The 20234-nt window shown below is 42.6% G+C and overlaps 1 protein-coding gene across 3 annotated transcripts in view; it reads left to right on the plus strand.

The window, feature by feature from the left end:
• The window catches only part of LRRC20 (leucine rich repeat containing 20), a 113944-nt gene that overhangs the window by 28197 nt on the left and 65513 nt on the right, over positions 1-20234 (plus strand). For all 3 annotated transcript variants that reach the window (XM_084634351.1, XM_084634353.1, XM_084634352.1), the window contains exon 3: positions 10620-10769. In XM_084634351.1, the coding sequence (XP_084490477.1) occupies positions 10620-10769 (150 nt within the window). The remainder of the gene's footprint in view (positions 1-10619; positions 10770-20234) is intronic.

Genomic DNA, 20234 nt, shown 5'->3' on the forward strand with positions numbered 1-20234 from the left:
AAAATAAGAACAGAATGGCTAATGAGTATTTCTGACTGAAGGGAACCTGTTCTGGTCCCCTTAGCAAATTTAGGACCCATAATTCACTGCTATAGGGTTAGACAGTGCAATGGTAAAATCATCTGAATCCTGTCTGTTCAGACAGCTTCTTATATGCGGGAAACTGCTACAAAGTATGTTGGTATAGATGCAACCTATGCACCTGATCTAAAGCCCACTGAAGTCAATGTAATTACATTGCTTTTAATGGGCTTTGAATCAGGCCCTATAAATTAGCAGATGAATATTGTTTCCAATGACATTATTAGAGAATTTTAAACTTTGGTCACTGATTCTTGTCATGTCTAGTGCTCACTCAGCCTGTGTGGAAAAAGTCCTATACAAAGAATGACACCAGTAGGGTTCTGTAGGAAATTACTGAAGGTTGTAATTTTCTATTAAATTCTGTAAAACTTGTCCAAAAGGGAGCTGTCCCCATGACCTTACTGTCTGCTGGTAAGAGTCTGGCAATGGTAGTATTTCCTGGGGGCAGTCTTTTACCCTTTGGCTCTGACCAAGTGCTCCAGGTCAGTTAAGCCCCTTCTTCCCCCCCCCACCCCCCTGCACCAGGGAGTAAATGTACAACAGTGATTTATACCTAAAATAGCAAGTGACCCTTTAAATAAAGAAAAATATTAGAAAAATCGAGAGAAAACCATACTGAATCAAAACTAAACTATAGAAAATAGCATCTCATCTAAACAGCACAGCCAGATAAGGTACGCTCTTGCAGTCACAGATTTAAGATAACTAGGGTGTAAATAAGGACTCAGGTTTGTCCAAGTGCCCCAGTTATATCCCCATCTTCACCCCCTAGATCCATTGTATGTCTGTCCCAGTGTTGTTCTACATTGAGTGGAACTCTGTCTTTGCTTATTAAACAGTATGTGTTTCCATCCTCTGTCTCTTCATGTATTCTTTAAAAACTCTTAAAATCTTGCTTATATGTTAGCTTTCCTCTGCATACACCTTTGTTAAACAAAGTCCATTTGCACGCTATCACGCTGTGTAGGTACTTTGGGAGCGTGTGTATCTCCTGTCACTGTAGTACCTGAGCAGCTAACAGATATTAATGAGTTTATACTCACTGCACCTCTGTGAGGTAGTAAGTAATATTATCAGATGAGGAAATTTAGACATGGAAATGTTAAGATTTATGCAAGGAAGATTGGCAGAGTTGGAAATTGAACCCAGGTCTCCTAAATTCCAGTACCCTGCTGTAATCAGAAGACTATTTTCCCTCCTTCTTGTCTGTGTTTCCCTCAAGTATCAGCTAGGAAAGCATCTTTTTTTAGTTCCAGTCATAGGTAATTATATTTTTCTATAATTCCCTATTTCTTATTAATACTAATCTATATTGAATTTAATTTCTTGATGGGCAGTCTTTCCCATCACAGGAATACTGGATTGTTTAACTGAAGTGTCAGATGAAAGATACATATTGTTATTCATAAAAATAATTTGGACCTGTCCTATAAAATAATTGACTGTGATCACAATTTAATGCAGTATTGCTCATCTTATTCTTAAGAACATGAAAGAATATGATGGGTGGAAAAATATATGCTTGAGGGCTAATTGGACACTCACATTATTTGTGTGAAACTCTTTGAATATTTTATAGTGGAATTACACTGAAATCATATGAAGTATGATAATTCATGGAAACCATGGACTCCATTGTAGACAGGAATATCTCAATTGTGGGGTCAAGATCCCAAAAGACACACACAATGTTTAGGAGGTAGGATGGTAAAACTAGTTGACTCAGTAAGAGTTGATAAGAATTAGGGTCAAAGGCTGGATCAGACTCCTATTGAAGTCAAGCAGTCTCTCTCTCTCTCTCTCTTGACTTTAGTGGGAACTGGATCAGCACCAAAGCAGATTTTCTATGATGTACTGATACCTTTCTAGCTCCCCACATTTTATCTTATGTGAGCCAGCAAGCAAAATGAAATAAACAAGAATTATTTGCACACAAGGGGTAACATTCATCCCTTTGCAGAGGGCCAGCACAAAGCCTGTGCATCACTGAAGTCCCACTCTTAATTCCATGTAAGAACTGTTTTGAGGACATAAAAGTGCACAGCCCTTCTGCACAGGAGTCAAGTTCACCCAAGATTCATTTTACTTTATTGTTTACGCTTGTTAGCGAGAGATCCCCAGCTCAGTTGAGGTTGCTGTCCAAACTAGGAGCTGGAAAGGAAAATTGACATCTGCCTCAGTTTCCTTTTGCACCTTGCCCACTAAAGAGTAAACTCCTTCAGCTCAGCATTTTGGTGTTGCAACTCCCTACATATTGACCTAGGATCCTGAAGGAAAACTGAGGAGGATCCATGTGTGAAGATCTTATCATAGAAGTGGCACAATCTTCATCACATGGAACCTAACAAAAAAGTGAAATGCCTCAAAATGGATAAAGGGGAGGCAAGGAATTTCTTAAAATGGCATAAAATATGAGGAAAGGCAGAAAGAGGATCTGGACATAAATAGATGGAGGAAATACTAGAGAGAAAAGAGATTTATTTTTCAAGAAGAGGGACAGATTGGCAGAGAAGCAAGTACTTTGTCCATATTAAGTTACAATCATTTCATTTTCCACTTTCAGCCTTGGATATGGAGAGTTTTCTGATACTGTTTAAATATTATGACTAGAGAAGTAATTTTGAGACTGCACCTGGATTTATCAGGAGAATGCAGACGATATGATAATCTGGGCTCAAGTAAAGCATTTCATACTGTGCCTCAAAATATCAGAATGAAAAAATTATTTCATTATCAGCACTGCCCCCAGCACGAACATATGGTGGAAGAAATATAAGCAGAACGTAATCATTAGAATTGGGTGAGTAACTGGCAGCCGGTAACATTCACATCTGCTTAGGAGTTGCTGCACGTTGTATAAATTCATTATTCAAATATTGCTAAATGTCACATGGTGACTGGCCCTCTAAGGGGAGATGAGGTCAGCCCTTCCTGTGACACGTTTAGCTCACCTCACCATGTGCAGAAAATGAGCAAAATCACATGGCAGGCAGGTCAAGAGACTAAAGGCCTTCTGGGTTGGAGATGAAATAAACGCGGAGAGCCAGAAGAGAAAGAAGGGAGACTCCAAATAGGAAGTCCTGAGCATTAGGGGTCAGCAGAGAGAGACTCAGAGGAGTCCATGAGAGCCTGCGGGGTGAAAGTGAAGCCCAGAGGGTGGTCTGAAGAGGGTCTGAAGTTTGAGAGGGAAGTCATACAAATAGACCCTCAGGAAGGAGGGGCTGTGGCTAGCTTTAGACTATGTGTTGAACATTGTTTTGGACTTGGATACCCTAAAAGTGGTGGACTTTTTCTGTGTGACTTAGCTGGAGGGTGAACTCACTGCAGCAACCAAACCAGACTGGCAGGTTAGAAGATTCAAGCTGAGTGAGGAGAAACTGAGGCAGAGGCCAGCTTGAAACCAGACTGGGTAGGTGGTACTGCTACACTGAATAATTCATAGTCTGCAGATTAATTCCCAGCCATCCCAAATGAGACAGGAAGGAGATGGGGCTATAGCTGAGTCCCTTCCCCTCCCTTTGCACTGACAAATAGAGTTGGCTGCTTACAGAAGGGAGAGCTTGCTGTTCTCACCTAAGAGGAGTGATCCCTCAGCCTGTGTGCCAGGGAGCTCAAGACACATGTGCTCCTGAGTGGTAAGCACTCCAGTGTGGGCCTAGCCCTTTAGAGGACAGCTAAGGGGAGCATTTTTCACCTTCCTCTGTAGCGTGGGGCACAGGTCACTTGCTGGAGGATTCTCTGCACCTTGAAGTCTTTAAACCAAGATTTGAGGACTTCAGTAGCTCAGACATAGGTTAGGGCTTTGTTATAGGAGTGGGTGGGTGAGATTCTGTGGCCTGCATTGTGCAGGAGATCAGACTAAACTATCATAATGGTCCCTTCTGACCTTAAAGTCTATGATTCATAGGAACAAATTTAAGGAGCCAAACATACGTTGTAAGTCAACACACTCCAAGGAGGGTGGGGAGGTAATAGTATTTAAAGGGTTCAATGTCCGAGAGGGGAAAAAATATTGCGTAGAGCAGTCCAAGGGAAAATAAGGAGGAGTAATGGAATTAAAACAAGGATGATTTAAGCTGAACTTCAAGAACATGTGGATGGTAAGGCCAATTAGTCTGTGGAATGATCTCCCAAAGGAAATGGTGGAAGACTCGCTGCCTGAGTAGCTTAACATTAGCCTGGACGGAGTACTGAAAAATTTCAAAGAATCATAGAAATGAAGGGCTGGAAGGGAGCTCGAGAAGTCATCAAGTCCAACCCCCACAGCACTGAGACAGGACCAAGAAAACCTAGACCATCTCTTGCAGGTGTTTGTCCAACCAGTTCTTAGAAACCTGCAGTGATGGGGATTCCACAACCTCCCTTGGAAGCCTATCCCAGAATTTAACAACTCTTTTAGTTAGAAAGTTTTTCCTAATGTCTAATCTAAATCTCCCTTGCTACACATTAAGCCCATTACTTCTCATCCTACTTTCAGTGGACATGGAGAACAACTGATTACCTCATCTTCATAACAGCCCTTAACATATTTGAAGCCTGTTATTGCTCCCCGCTCAGTCTTCTTTTCTGAAGACTAACATGCCTAGTTTTTTTAACCTTTCCTCAGGTCAGGTTTTCTAAAACTTTTAACATTTTTGTTGCTTTTCTCTGGACTCGCTCTAATTTGTCCACATCTTTCCTAAAGTATATTGCCCAGAATTGGACACAGTACTCTGGCTGAGGCCTCATAGAATTTCAGGGTTGGAAGGGACCTCAGGAGGTTATCTAGTCCAACCTCCTGCTCAAAGCAGGACCAATCCCCAGCTAAATCATCCCTCACCAGTGCCAAGGAAAGGAGGACCATTATCTCCCATGTCTTACATAGGATACTCCTGTTAATACACCCCAGAATGATGTTAGGCTTTTTCCCAACTGTGTCACATTGTTGACCCATATTCAATTTGTGATCCATTATAACCCCCAAATCCTTTTCAGCTGAACTACCAACTAGCCAGTAATTCCCCACTTTGTAGTTGTGCATTTTTTGCTTCCTAAGTGAAGTACTTTGCACTTGTGTTTTATTGAATTTATTTTTGTTGATTTCAGAACAATTCTCCAATTTGTCAAGGTCATTTTGATTTCTAATCCTGTCCTCCAAAGTGCTTGCAACCTCCCCTTCCCCCAAGCAATATGTCATCTGCAAATTTTATAAGCATCTTCTCCACTACATTATCAAAGTCATTAATGAAAATATTGAATACTACTGGGCCCAGGACTTACCCCTGCGGGACCCCATTAGATACGGCTCCCAATTTGTCAGCAAACCATTGATGACTACTGTTTGAGTATGGTCTTTCAAACAGTTGTGCGTCCACCTTATGCACCTTATAGTAATTTCATCTATACCACATTTCCGTAGTTTGCTTATGAAAATTTCATGTGGGACTGTGTCAAAAGCCTTACTGAATCAAGATCTATCACATCTACTGCTTCCCCCCATCCATTAGGTCAGCAACTCTGTCAAAGAAGGAAATTAGGTTGGTTTGGCATGATTTGTTCTTGACAAATCCATGCTCTCTCTTCCTTATAACTGTATTATCCTCTAGGTTCTTACAAATTAATTGTTTAATAATTTGTCCCAGCATCTTTTGAGGTATCGAAGTTAGGCTAACTTGTCTATAATTCCCTGGGTCCTCTTTGTTTAGTCTCTAAGGTGCCACAAGTACTACTTTTCTTTTTGCGAATACAGACTAACACGGCTGTTACTCTGAAACTTCTTAAATATAGTTACTATGGCTTGGTCAACGTAAGGCAACTTGCATCGACCTAATTATGTCAGTGTACACACTACAGCCTTGCTCCAACCGATGTAAGTGCCCTACTACAGTGGCATAACTGCACCTCCAAAAGAGGCGTAGGCCTTATGTCAGTATAATTAGGGTGATGCAGTGCCTGTGTAGACACTGTGTTTACTTATCCCAGGCTCCCCGTGGTGGTTAGTGGGAAGCCAAGAGCCTGGACCAGGGGGGCAGCTGGCTCCTGGTGGGGAGCCGAGAGCCTGGGCTCTCAGCCCCCTTCCCCCCCCACTGCCCATCTTAAGTTGGTGGAAGGGCCCCTGGTGAGGACAAACACCACCAACAGAAGGAGGGTAGTGTGTGCATGTACTACCACAGTATGTTTCTAGTGTAGACTTGCCCTATGTTTGCCATTCTCCACACCTCTGGGACCTTGCCTGCCCTCCAGGAGTTCTCAAAGGTAATTGCTAATGGTTTTGAGATTGCTTCAGCTAGTTCCTTAAGTACCTTAGGATGAATTTCATCAGGCCCTGCTGACTTGAATACAATACATTTAACTTAGCTTAATATTCTTTTACCTGTTCTTTCCCTTTTGGCTTGTGTCCTTTCCTCCTTGTTGTTAATATTAAGTGCGTTGAGTATCTGGTTGCCATTAACTTTTTTAGTTAGCAAAATAGGAATTAAGCACCTCAACCTTCTTGATGTCGTCATTTTTTAGTTCTCCTTCCACAGTGAAGTAGAGGACTTGCACTTTTCTTTGTCTGTCTCTCGCTCCTAATGTATTTAAAGAACTTCTTGTTGTCTTTTATGTCCCTTGCTAAGTGTAACTCATTTTGTGCCTTTGCCATTCTGATTTTGTCCCTACATGCATGTGTTATTCTTTTTTACTCCACCTTAGCAATTTGTCCATGTGCCACTTTTGGTAGGATTACTATTTGATTTTCAGGTCATTAAAGAACTCCTGATGGAACCATATTGGCCTCTTGCTGTCCTTCCTGTGTTTCCTTTGCTTCAGGGTAGTTTGAAATTGTGCTTTTAATATTGTCCCTTTTGAGAAATAGCTAGCTCTCCTGAATTCCTTTATCCCTCAGATTTTCTTCCCATGGGGAGCTTACCTGTCATTTCTCTGAGTTTGTTCAAGTCTTCTTTTTTTAAGTCCATTGTCCTTATTCAGCTGATCTCACTCTTTCCTTTTCTTAGAATCATAAAATCTAAATTTCTTAATCATTTTCATCCAAATTGCCTTTCACCTTCAGATTTGCTACCATTCTCTTGGTCAGAATGAATTCTAAAATTCCTGAAAATTTGTCCCAAATACATTGCAAGAACTTACTGGAAATTTTGTGTTTTGCCTTTAAGTTTCTCCAGGGGGCAGTGGGGCTCAGGCTTCCAGCTTCAGCCTTGGGGTGGTAGGTGGCAGGCTCCAGCCATGGGCTCTGACCACGGTGCTTTGGGCTCTGGATTTTGGCTGCGCAGCGGCTGGCTCCATCTCCCGGCTGCAGGGCTCAGGTCTCGCCACACCACTCCTGGTCCCTGCTGTCCGCCTCCCCAGGCCCTCACCCATCCATCCCATCATCCCTGGCCCCTGCTGCCTCCCTACCCACCTCTCCATACAAGGCTTAATTTGTCCCCCGGCTTGACAGGGCTGAGTAAGTCTCCTTCTGTGAAAAGTGATGTTTGTATGTTTATTAGTATCACTTTTCACTGCCTCCCAGCTAGCTAACAAGTCTGCTGCTGTGAAAAGTGATACTAACATACAAATATCACTTTGCACAGAAGCAGACTTACTGGCTAGCAAGTCTAAAAATAAAAATTCAACCAAAAAAAACAGAAGAAATAACAACAAAAAAGCCAAGAACATGCAAAGCATCTTATTTGTGTTTCTATTCTGTTTAGGTCCAGTAAAGAATAGAGACCATTGTACATTATTTTTATTACTGAGTCTGCAAAAGAACCCCTACATAAATAAATTGCTATGATTTGGACCTGTGTATATTTATTTGTTTTTCTAAAATTAATTAAGTATTTTAGGAAAAACTGACATAGTGGCCACCAGCAAAAGTTGGTGGCCACACTCTGAGGCCACCAAAAAATTCGTTGTGAAAAGCCCCGCTCTAGCTCATGTATCATCAGTGATGAAGACTCTGCAGGTGAAAGCCTGTGCTCAGTTGCACCTGTGCCAGCCTCTTACATCTTTACTTATCCGAGTAAAGCAACTGGAATGCAATTGAGTTCCACAGGTACTGCAGTTGGAATCTGGTTCTCAATTGTGTCCATGAAGCATGAGCTCACGGTTTCCTATCTGTGATGGCTCTGCAGGAAAAGCCATACAGTGTTGTCACGAAAGTCAGCAAAGGTGATTCTGAATCTGTATGGGGAATGGGCCTGTTGCATTAAACAGGGGCTACTTACACATAGTTCCTGTTTCAGAATAGAAATGCCCTTTGAATCTGGCTTATGTAAAGCCTTCTGGCACAATTAAAGGCCCATCATTTTGAACATAAGAATGGCCCTACTGGGTCAGACCAAAGGTCCATCTAGCCCAGTAACCTGTCTTCTGACAGTGGCCAATGCCAGGTACCTCAGAGGGAATGAACAGAACAGGTAATCATCAAGTGATTCATCCCCTGTCGTTCATTCCCAGCTTCTGGCAAACAGAGGCTAAGGACACCATGAGGAGGAGGAGAGCTTCTAGAACAAAGGATTTCCCATCTTCTGATACTTACACATTTTCCTTAGCATTGGTAAAGTGGGAGGGATAGAGACAAAGACAAAAAGATGGATAAGTGTTTATCTGCATATTTAAAAATCAACATGAATTTGAAGTGTGGGATTATGATTGTAGAGACAACATGGATTATGTGATGAATGGGGACTTAGGTCATTAATCACTGTGTGTTTACACTGTAAACTGAGGCAGATTGTTTTTCACTTGGGATTAACCTCAAAGTGATTATAAGAATTCAAGTTTATCAAAACCAGCAGTGCTTCTTGCATACTATGCTTTGTTCTGCTAAACATGCCTGTGTACAATAGTAGATAGAGTACTGTATTCGTCTGTAATGCAAATTTAGAGTGGAGATAGATGTGAGTAGGGGCTTGAGGGAGCTAAGGAGAGAAATTCAATGAACAGCAACATACTGGAAAGGCAGATTTTGATTACTTGCCTTCTGAAGTGGGCAGTTTGATAGCATCACAGAACAATTCCCCATACTCTCCTAAAAAGGAAACCAACTCTCTATTCCACTAAGGCCCTCTAATCACTTCTCAGGAGGCAAAATCACATGAAGTGCTTTTTGCTCAAGGAAGTTCTGAGATACTTGATATATTTTTATAGGTGTTCTGGGGCTCTCACCACAATACATTAGGGAGGTGTAATCCATCTTTCCCCTCATTTCCCCCAGAGAGATAGAAGAGCAACAGATGCTATACTTGACATTCACCAAAAGGCCAAGGGAAATTATTGATCCTTGCTAAGAGTAGCAGGAGGGGCATGTTCCATTGTCGGTGAGGCACAATCCAAAACAACAAACTGACTGATAGCAAAGACCAGTGGCTAGCCAGATCAGTTTTAACAGCAGAAATATAAATCATCGCTTCTAGTTTACGTTTCTGCCAGTTTAAATGGATGGTATCAATGGGAGGCTACAGCTGTACTGTGGAGCAGCAACACTGCCTCCTCCTGCAGGCAGCCAGTACAAGCCCAAAAGAGTGTGGTGTTGGTCAGGGAGGAGTAAGGGCAGGATGGCTGAGGAATCTCTAATTCATTACATACCCATTGCAGCCTCTACTAACAGGATTCCTATAGACTTCCTGGGTAAAAAATAACCTTCCTTGCCCAGGGGTGAATGCCCTCTCCTCCTGTGGTGCAGGCATCCTTGCTGGCAGCTCCCTGTGCCAGTGAATCTTGCCCCTACATGTAAGGGGACTGGGTTCCTATCTCTCAGCAGCAGCCACTCCCCTTGCTCCTGTCTGCCTGACCACATGTAAGTTGTTAAATGGCACATTATAAGCTGCAGAGCTTTCAGGCCAGCCACAAGTACTTTGTATCAGAAGCTTATTGTACAGCTTGTGCGTGTACTGCATGTATCTCCCAGGTACCTGTTCCATCTCACCACTCTGGCCTACGTCATGGCTCCCCTGAAGTCCCTTTGTGCTGGTGCCATGGAGCCACAAAGCAGCCGCATATTCCCCTGGTGCAATACCTTGGTTCAGGAAGCCATCTATCTACAGGAGCCAGAGGGATAGCTCTGTGCCAACCCTTGGAGGAGGCTCTATTCAGGAACTGAGGGGCATTTCATGGGTGGGAGGGGGAACGGTTGGGGGTTCTTGCATCCCAGCAATTTTAATCACTGTAATATCCCATGGGAGTCATTGCCGCAGGAGCACAAGCTAGAGTTTTGGGTGAGGAAAAAGCCCTCAGACGAAATGTCACTGTCCTTGCTGTGAAAAAGTCGATGAGGTGGAGAAATTGCATCCACAAAGCAAAAACTAATATATTCTCATATCTCTAGGTAAACTTTAGGCTGTAATAATCCTCTTGCACAGTCTTGAGCTCCTCTCAGTAAGGAATGTCCCCTGTTAAATGCAAACTGATACTGCACCAGTAACGTTAGGAGTGTGACAATTTGTCTCTTCTTATGCTGTTCTCTAATTCTTATGGATAGAATAAAATGTATGAACATGGTAGTAACTTGAAGCATTCTGTGCACACTATCCTGCTCTGCATGTTTGTGTCCTTTTTTCTTTGTTTCACTACAGATTTGGCTGACTGCAAGTTGATGATGTTCCCTATTGGCATTTACAAAGTCATGAGGAATGTCGCCGAAGGGATACATCTCATAACTCTGGCCAATAATGAACTCAAGTCTGTGACCAGCAAATTCATCACCACCTTCAGCCAGATGAGAGGTAGGAGTGAGTCTCCTGAAGTAACCACAAAAAAGGAGAGAAAGGGATAGACCTGTTTGTTGCTAGATGCCTGTAACACAATGTTTTTGACACATGGGTCTGCAGCTGTCTTTGTGAATGGTGCACTGAATAATGGTGATATAGATTCTGTTACAGCTTGTGCTAAATGGAACACAATATTTCTCATTATTTTCATTCTCATACTGTATTACAATCTCCATATAGTATGTTGGGATCTGTTCTTTCACAAAATAAATTTGGCTTCCAGTAATCCCTAAAGTGAGACATGGTATTAAGGGTTGACTCCCTTAAATGAGTATTACAGTCGTATAACTCATGGACATAAATGGTATAACTCCTGATCTGCACTTCTGTAAGGGAGATAAGAATCTGGTGTTCTATCTTGACAAAATGCCTGTGCATAAGATTACAGATGCTATATATCAACAGTGAGGTGAATTGGCAGTGCTCTGTGGTGTCACAGGACTTGAATAATAGGGGATATTGCAGGTCAAGACTGAGGTCCATTGGCAGAGCTGTGTGGAAAGTTTTTATATGTTGCCAACCTGCACTTACCAGGCTTTTGTCAGTCCACTCAAATTCAATTTTTGAGGTGACAAGTTACTTATATCTACTTAAAATCTAGGATGACAAATTCACACAATGAACAACCAGTGCCGGAGCTAGAAATATTTTTCTTAACACGATTATCATACAATACATAACTATTTCAGCAACAAGACACTCTGTTCAAAAACTGCTTCCTTCTCTTGAAAGAATGGACATTTTGTCATCACTTCCTACCATTTATTTTTGGCAACTGAAGAAAAGCTTGGAGGCTTTGCCACTTTGTGTGAAAGGAGAGCACAATCTCTCTTTTTTTGAGATATGTAGGTGAAAACCCTTATTCAAAGCCTATATAATTCAATGGGAGAGTGCACTTTCAATTGGGTCCTAACAGGAGTCGTCTCCTAGTTGCAAAGGATGAGAGTCTCCTCTCACACACACACACACACACACCCCGGTCTCCTCACACACACACACACACACACACACACACACACACACACACACACCCCGGTGCATGGCTGAGCCACTTATCAGAAAAGTACCTATTGTACTTGGGGGCAGCAGTTGCTTCCTTGCCACACGCCAAACTTATCATTTACTAATTTGATGTCTCAGTCACACCATAGTCTCTCATCTCTTTATATACCCAGTTATCTTTTTGTATCCAGCCTTTTGGGTTCATCTGCACTATGTCTTTTAAGCTTGTAACCAGGTCATATAGCATGATTAATTTTAAATATGGTTTATGTCTATATACAGCATTGTTACTTGCTGTGGAAGCTTAGTAGCATGGAAGGGTGTAACCTTACCTTGTTACACCCTTAGATAACTAGCCATGAGTGTGTACAGAAGCTGGGGCTGGATGACAGGATGGATCACTCAATAATTGTTGTTCTGTTCATTTCCTCTGAAGTCTCTGGCGCTGTCAGAAGACAGGTTCTGGACTATGTGGACCATTTAGTCTGAGCCAGTATGGCCATCTTTATGTTTTTATGTACAGGGAGGGTGATTAGGGTTCCTACATCTTTTTCTTCACATTCCTGTGCCCATATAACTCTGGAAGGAAGTCTTGTCTTATAATCTGAGAATGTATCGTTTTTCACAGATACATATTTTGATTTATTAATTACATAACTGTGGTGAGGTGACTATGAATGAAATGTCACTGCCAGTGCATCACTTCTCCCTTCCACCTACCATGATTTCAAGGTTTACTTTAAACCCTGGAAGTGCAGCTCTCTTTATCCTTCCTGACCCTCTATATTACGGAAAGGGGCACTTATTCCCTCTTCCATGTTCCTTCTGAACATTTCCCCTGAGTATCTGATTATGCTTCCTTCCCAAACCAATAGTACACCCTAACTGAAAAGGCCAAGGCTCTATGCCAATAGTAAATGGTGGTATCCTAGCAGTGACTGGATAGCTGGGGTAATAATGGTTTGTAGTTGCTGGAATGTAGTCTTTTACTGACTGCAAGAAGCTTTTTTGCCAGTAATGTCTTGTGAACGTAGGCAGGTACAACTTAAAGGAGTGGGCAGGGAAGTGGGGATGGGAAGCTACTTTACTGTTGACGGAGATGGCCTAATGTTGATCATCAAAACTTATCACACATCATTTTTGCACTCCTGGAAAAATGGTGTTTGCTAGCTTATTTTGTTATAACCATTACGGCTGATTTTTTTTTAAAGTATTACTTTTATTTTGTAATGCAAGTAGCCAAAATAACCCAATACAAAGAGTGAGTGAGTCATGTCTAAACTCCTTATAAACAAGTGCGTGAAATAATATTTAGGCTAGATTAAACCATTTAAAGAATTAGTGTTGACATGTCAGCTGTCTCTCTTTATTCAGAGCTGAGGGAGGTTAGTATTTAATTCTCCGTCTCCTCCATGTTGGACATGGAGGCCACAAAACAGTGGGGTATTTGGGGTCTCCATGGCAATGGGAGAAATAACAGATCTTTGTTCTAAACCTGGGTTTAGGATTGCCATTCAGGAAGCACTCCCAGAATTATCTGCCTCCAGTGGCATACATGGCAGACTCCAGTCCAGGGCTTCCTTTGAAGCTGAAATTTCACAGGATCTTTGAATGATTTTTAATTAAATGTCTGTTTCTTCATGGGCTTTGGGGTTTTCCTCCTCAAAACCGCTAAACTTAAAACAAAAAATTCTTCTGGCTCAGTGAGGAGGGTGAATGTCGCACTCTCTGAGAAGTGACAGACAGCAAGCCCCAGGAATTCTGTTTCCAGATAGTGAGGGGCTAAGGTCCACCCCTTGGGATGGGTGAGCAGACTGCATGGAAACTCCCTTCACTGAGCCCGAGCCAGAATCAGTGGCATGAAAGTAGGGTAAGGTGATTTTTTTTCCTTTTCCTTAAAGCCCCCTGCCTCTTCCCTAAGCATGGGATGCCATTCGCATAGCTGGCAGAGTAAGCAGAAAAGTTTCACTGGAGCCTTCTGAATCTCAGGGGAAGTGGGAAAGCAAGGTCCCCTCCCATAGTAACCAGGAAAAAGAAATTCCTTGTCCCACCTAGCACATATATATGAGCTATGCTGAGGTGGTTGAGAAGGCCACAAAACATCCCCCTTTCCCACAAACTGTTTCAGGTGCAAAGCCTCAACTGCCATGAAAGGTATGGGCTCCTGTGACCTTTTTGATACCAGTGTCTCATTTGTCCTCAGTGATTCTGGCTCAGTCCTCGTTCTGCGCAGTTGGCTCCACTCAGTCCACACCCAGCAGCAGGCAGCGATGGTGAAGTGATTAAGTAGCTACTATTATTTTCAGGGAAATAATGCAGGTTACAAGTCTGCAGACTGTCCTTTCAATCTACCTGGAAATACACTGTTCTCCTCATAGGACCTCTCTCAATTAGCAGTCTCAGGGGTTTGGCCCAGGGACTGGTGAATGATATTGGTTACAGTGTGCACTTAAAAGAGCAGCAGAAAGTCTTAAAACCTCTTATGAAAGTCTCCCTTCTAGATCCTCTAAAGAGAAGGAGAAATAACTAAAGCTGGGGCTTTGAGCAGGATACCTCAACTCCTCAGCCAAACTTCCAGCATTAAGCATGAATAAGGGTTTAATTTCATGGGTGCTTACAGTTTTTAGATCAGCTAGACTTTGAGTTCATCACAAGCCTGGTTGGAAACCTGTTGATTTAACCTCTCTACATCCAACTTCAGTTGGAAAACTAAAAAAGTGTAAGAAAAAGACATTCAAAAGCAGAGGTTATGGTCCCCTTATCTCAAAAAAGGTCTAAAAGGCCTCCTTTATGCCTTCCCCGCCCCTCCCCAGCCACAAAGCTTAAAGATGGTTGTGAGGGAACAGGCCACAATGATTGTCACCTTTTCATTAAACTTCAGGTTTTGGTTCTTAGATCTAAATTAGATACAGTTAGAATCTCGGACAATGAAATCTGGTCTTTTCTCAAACTGGAGGTCCTGACCCAAAAAAAGGGCCTCAAGTCTGTTGTAGAGGGGTCACAGTATTGCCACCCTTATGTCTATGCTGCCTTCAGAGCTGGGCGGCGAGAGAGCAGCGGCTGCTGGCTGGAAACCCAGCTTTGAAGGCTATGCCGCTCCTGGTGACAGTGCTACCTTCAGAGCTCAGCACCCTTCCAGCAAGTGCTGCACTCCAGCTACCCAGTTCTGAAGGCAGCACAGAAGTAAGGGTGGAATAACCCGGAACCCCCCACAGTAGCTTTCAACCCCCTGTTGGGTCGTGACCTCCAGTTTGAGAACCCTAACTTAAGGGCTTTACATGTTTATGTTTTGCCATTTTTCAATATATATTCATGCTCTGTGACAACTCCGTAAAATTTAAGATTTAAATATCTGAAATCATGACATTCAAGATTTTTAAGATATGACCATGAAATGTACGAAAATGGATCGTGAATTTGGTAGGGCCCTAGAGATGAACTACATACCACCGTGAAGCCTATCTGACATGGAGGGAACTGAGAGAGGGGAAATTCTGACTTATCGGTGAGTTTTCATTCTTGGACCCTCCACTGTCTAGGAAGGAATACTACAGAAAATGATCTGGGGATTATAGTGGATCACAAAGTAAATATGAGTGAACAGTTTAACATGTTGCAAAAAAAGTGAACATAATTCTGCGATGTAGTAGCAGGAGTGTTGTGAGCAAGACACAAGAAGTAATTCTTCCAGTCTACTCAGCATTGATAAGGCCTCAGCTAGGGTACTGTGTCCAGTTCTGGAGAAGAGAAAACTGAGAGGAGACATCATAACAGTCTTCAAGTACATAAAAGGTTGTTATGAAGAGGAGGGTGATAAATTGTCATCAGTGGATAAGGAGAGGACAATGGTCTTAATTTGCAGCAATTTAGGTTAGACATTAGAAAAAAACTTCCTAACTGAATAAGGATAGTTAAGCATTGGAACAAATTATGTAGGGACATTGTGGAATTTCTGTGTCTGGAGGTTTTTAAGAGCAGTTAGACAAACACCTGTCAGGTATGGTCTAGATAATATTTAGTCCTGCTTCAGTGCAGGGGACTAGACTAGATGACCTATCCAGTCCCTTCCAGTCCTACATTTCTGTGATTCAATGTCAGTCTGATCCTCCCTTGGAGGACTGCATTATGTGAAGGGCTTTTTTTGGGATATTTCTCACTTAAATAGTTTGAAGGGGAAGAAAGTGTTCTTCTAGGAAACATTTATATTTTATGTTAAATCCCTGCTGCAGATAATTTAGTTGAATAGCACTTCTAAACTTTTGTGTCACTAGTATTTTTTTTTTCTTTTCAAGTTTTGGAAGCTATTGTTATGGAAAGCTCTTCCTGAGGGGCAATCCTAAACCCAGGCTCAGAAAAAAGATTTACTCTGCCTCTAGTTGTCATGGAGACAAGGAACACCACACAGTGAACTGTCTGACATGGTGCTAGAATGAAATTTCACAGGTAAAACAGAATTTTCCCTTGTGCAGGAGTTCAGGGGAGTGGGAAAGCACCTCTTTCCAACCAATTTGCACACAAGGCCAAGAGTACAACAAGATTCTGTCAAAGGGAGAGCTGGAGTTGTTTGTGTGCTGGCTCATTTGCTTGTTTAAGTGGCACAGGTGGTCTTTTGGCTCTAGTATGGATTGTTAATGGGCTGAAGGCTTGTGCTAGAGATAGACCTTGATGAATAACCCTCTTCCAAACATGCTTGAACCATGAGAAAGTTCAGATCCAGGTACAAACATCTCTGTGCAATCTCTACATCATGGATTTTGCTGGTTGCCTCCTTCGTCAGTGCAGCGCCAGACAAACAGGTCACAAGACAATGCTGGCACCTCATCTGTCTGCCCTTTCACTATGTAAATTCTTCACGTTATCACAGATCTAGAAGAATGAATCCAGGTCCCTGTGCTACCGTTAAACTTCTTAGTTCGGCCCCATGCTGCTGAAGAAATCTAGTTCAGCAAGCAGTTGCTTGCATCTTTATTTTAAATTATTTCTTTAATATTTAAGCTTATGAAATAGCTTTTCCTTCTCCTCCCCCCACCCCCACCATCTTACAGGACACTGTTTGCCTGAAGACGCTTGGCAGAAGCAAAGAACAAATCCTTCGAAACAACAAACAGTTATCTCTGTGTGGCATACTTGGTTTTATTTTGTGGGGGATTTTTGTTTTTTGAAGGACAGGACGGAGCAGGGGAAAAACAGAAACAACGGTGGTATTATTCTTGATCTAGTGCCATAATGGATCTCCTAGGTATATTCGGAGACATGAGACTGAAGGCTGAGTGTGCCCAGCAACCCAAAAGGGCAGATATGATGTAATTACATATCCTGGACAGTACTATGATACTGATTAAATGGCTGCCTTGAATGCTTTGGCTGAATTCTGACCTGAGTGGATTTAGTCTCATAATTATACAGCTCAGACTTCTAGGACCAAGTGTACTGGTGTGCATCTAGATTTAACTCTGGTAGTTTACACTTGTTTAATTGAGAGATTACCGATGGACATCATACCAGAAGGATTGAAGATAAAAAATCCTTCTACAATCTACGTACCACACAGACTATGCTGCCACACACTGTAAAAGAAACTGTGGAACCACCTGATCAACATCCTCTACAGCAAACAGGGAAAGATTAAGAATGAGCTCTCAAAACTGGATACTCTCATAAAAAAACAAGCTTCCACACAAACTTCATTGTGGCTGGACTTTACAAAAACTAGACAGGCCATTTACAACACACACTTTGCTTCTCTACAAAGGAAAAAGGATACTAAACTATCTAAACTACTACATACCACAAGGGGCCACAACAGTGGTTCCCTTAACCCACCCAACAATATTATTAATCTATCCAGCTATATTCTTAGCCCAGCAGAAGAATCTGTCCTGTCTCAAGGCCTCTCCTTCTGTCCCTCCACCCCCATGAACATGATACAGTTCTGTGGTGACCTAGAATCCTACTTTCGATATCTCCGACTCAAGGAACATTTCCAACACACCTCTGAACAGCATACTAACCCACAGAGACCTTCCTACCAACACTACAAAAAGAAGGATTCTACGTGGACGACTCCTGAAGGTCAAAACAACGGACTGGACTTCTGCAGAGTGCTTCTGCCGACGGGCATGGGCTGAAATTGTGGAAAAGCAACATCACTTGCCCCATAACCTCAGCCGTCCAGAATACAATGCCATCCACAGCCTCAGGAACAACTCTGACATCATAATCAAAAAGGTTGACAAAGGAGGTTCTGTCATCATCATGAATAGGTCGTAATATGAACAAGAGTCTGCTAGGCACCTCATTCTACAGGCCATTACCCTCTGATCCCACTGAGAGTTACCAAAAGAAACTACACCATCTGCTGAAGAAACTCCCTGAAAAAGCACAAGAACAAATCTGCAGAAACACCCCCTAGAACCCCAAACAGGGGTATTCTATCTGCTACCCAAGATCCATAAACTTGGAAATCCTGGATGCCCCATCATCTCAGGCATTGGCACCCTGACAGTAGGATTGTCTGGCTATGTAGACTCTCCTCAGGCCCTACGCTACCAGCACTCCTAGCTATCTTCAAGGCACCACTGACTTCCTGAGGAAACTATAATCCACTGGTGATCTTCCAGAAAACACCATCCTGGCCACTATGGATGTAGAAGCCCTCTACACCAACTTTCCACTCAAAGATGGACTACAAGCTGTCAGGAACAGTATGCCCGATAATGTCACGGCAAACCTGGTGGCTGAACTTTGTGACTTTGTCCTCACCCACAACTATTTCACATTTGCGGACAATGTATACCTTCAAGTCAGCGGAACTGCTATGGGTACCCTCATGGCCCCACAGTATGCCAACATCTTTATGGCTGACTTAGAACAACGCTTCCTCAGCTCTCGTCCCCTAATGCCCCTACTCTACTTGTGCTACATTGATGACATCTTCATCATCTGGACCCATGGAAAAGAGGCCCTTGAGGAATTCCACCTTGATATCAACAATTTCCATCCCATCATCCACCTCAGCCTGGACCAGTCCACACAAGAGATCCACTTCCTGGACACTACAGTACTAATAAGCGATGGTCACATAAACACCACCCTATACCAGAAACCTACTGACTGCTATACTTACCTACATGCCTCCAGCTTTCATCCAGACCACACCACACGATCCATTGTCTACAGCCAAGCTCTGCGGTACAACCGCATTTGCTCCAACCCCTCAGACAGAGACAAACACCTACAAGATCTCTATCAAGCATTCTTACAACTACAATACCCACCTTTTGAAGTGAAGAAACAGATTGACAGAGCCAGAAGAGTACCCAGAAGTCACCTACTACAGGACAGGCCCAACAAAGAAAGTAACAGAACACCACTAGCGGTCACCTTCAGCCCCCAACTAAAACCTCTCCAGCGCATCATCAAGGATCTGCAACCTATCCTGAAAGATGATCCCTCACTCTCACAGACCCTGAGAGGCAGGCCAGTCCTTGCTTACAGACAGCCCCCCAACCTGAAGCAAGTACTCACCAGCAACCACACAACAGAACCACTAACCCAGGAACCTATCCTTGCAACAAAGCCCGTTGCCAACTCTGTCCACATATCTATTCAAGGGACACCATCATAGGACCTAATCACATCAGCCATACTATCAGAGGCTCGCTCACCTGCACATCTACCAATGTGATATATGCCAGCAATGCCCCTCTGCCATGTACATTGGCCAAATTGTACAGTCTCTATGCAAAAGAATAAATGGACACAAATCGGACATCAAGAATTATAACATTCAAAAACCAGTCAGAGAACACTTCAACCTCCCTGGACACTCAATTACAGACCTAAAAGTCGCAATTATTCAACAAAAAAACTTCAAAAACAGACTCCAACGAGAAACTGCAGAACTGGAATTAATTTACAAACTGGACACCATTAAATTAGGCTTGAATAAAGACTGGGAGCGGATGAGTCATTACACAAACTAAAAACTATTTCCCCATGCTAATTTTCTCCCTACTGTTACTCACACCTTCTTGTCAACCGTTTGAAATGGGCCATCCTGATTATCACTACAAAAGGGTTTTTTTCTCCTGCTGATAATAGCCCACCTTAATTGATGAATCTCGTTAGAGTTGGTATGGCAACCCCCATTTTTTCATGTTCTCTGTATGTATATATATATCTTTCTACTGTATTTTCTACTACATGCATCTGATGGAGTGGGCTTTAGCCCATGAAAGCTTATGCTCAAATAAATTTGTTAGTCTCTAAGGTGCCACAAGTACTCCTCGTTCTTTTTGCTGATACAGGCTAACACGGCTACCACTCTGATACTTTGCCCCTAGTCATCAGCTGATTAGATGGCCTCCTCAGCCACAAGCCGCTTAGTTATGGCAGATAAACCACAAATCCTCTTGC

This window comes from Lepidochelys olivacea, assembly GCF_965140295.1.
Source record: "Lepidochelys olivacea isolate rLepOli2 genome assembly, chromosome: 7".
In the NCBI taxonomy this organism is placed as follows: domain Eukaryota; kingdom Metazoa; phylum Chordata; order Testudines; family Cheloniidae; genus Lepidochelys; species Lepidochelys olivacea.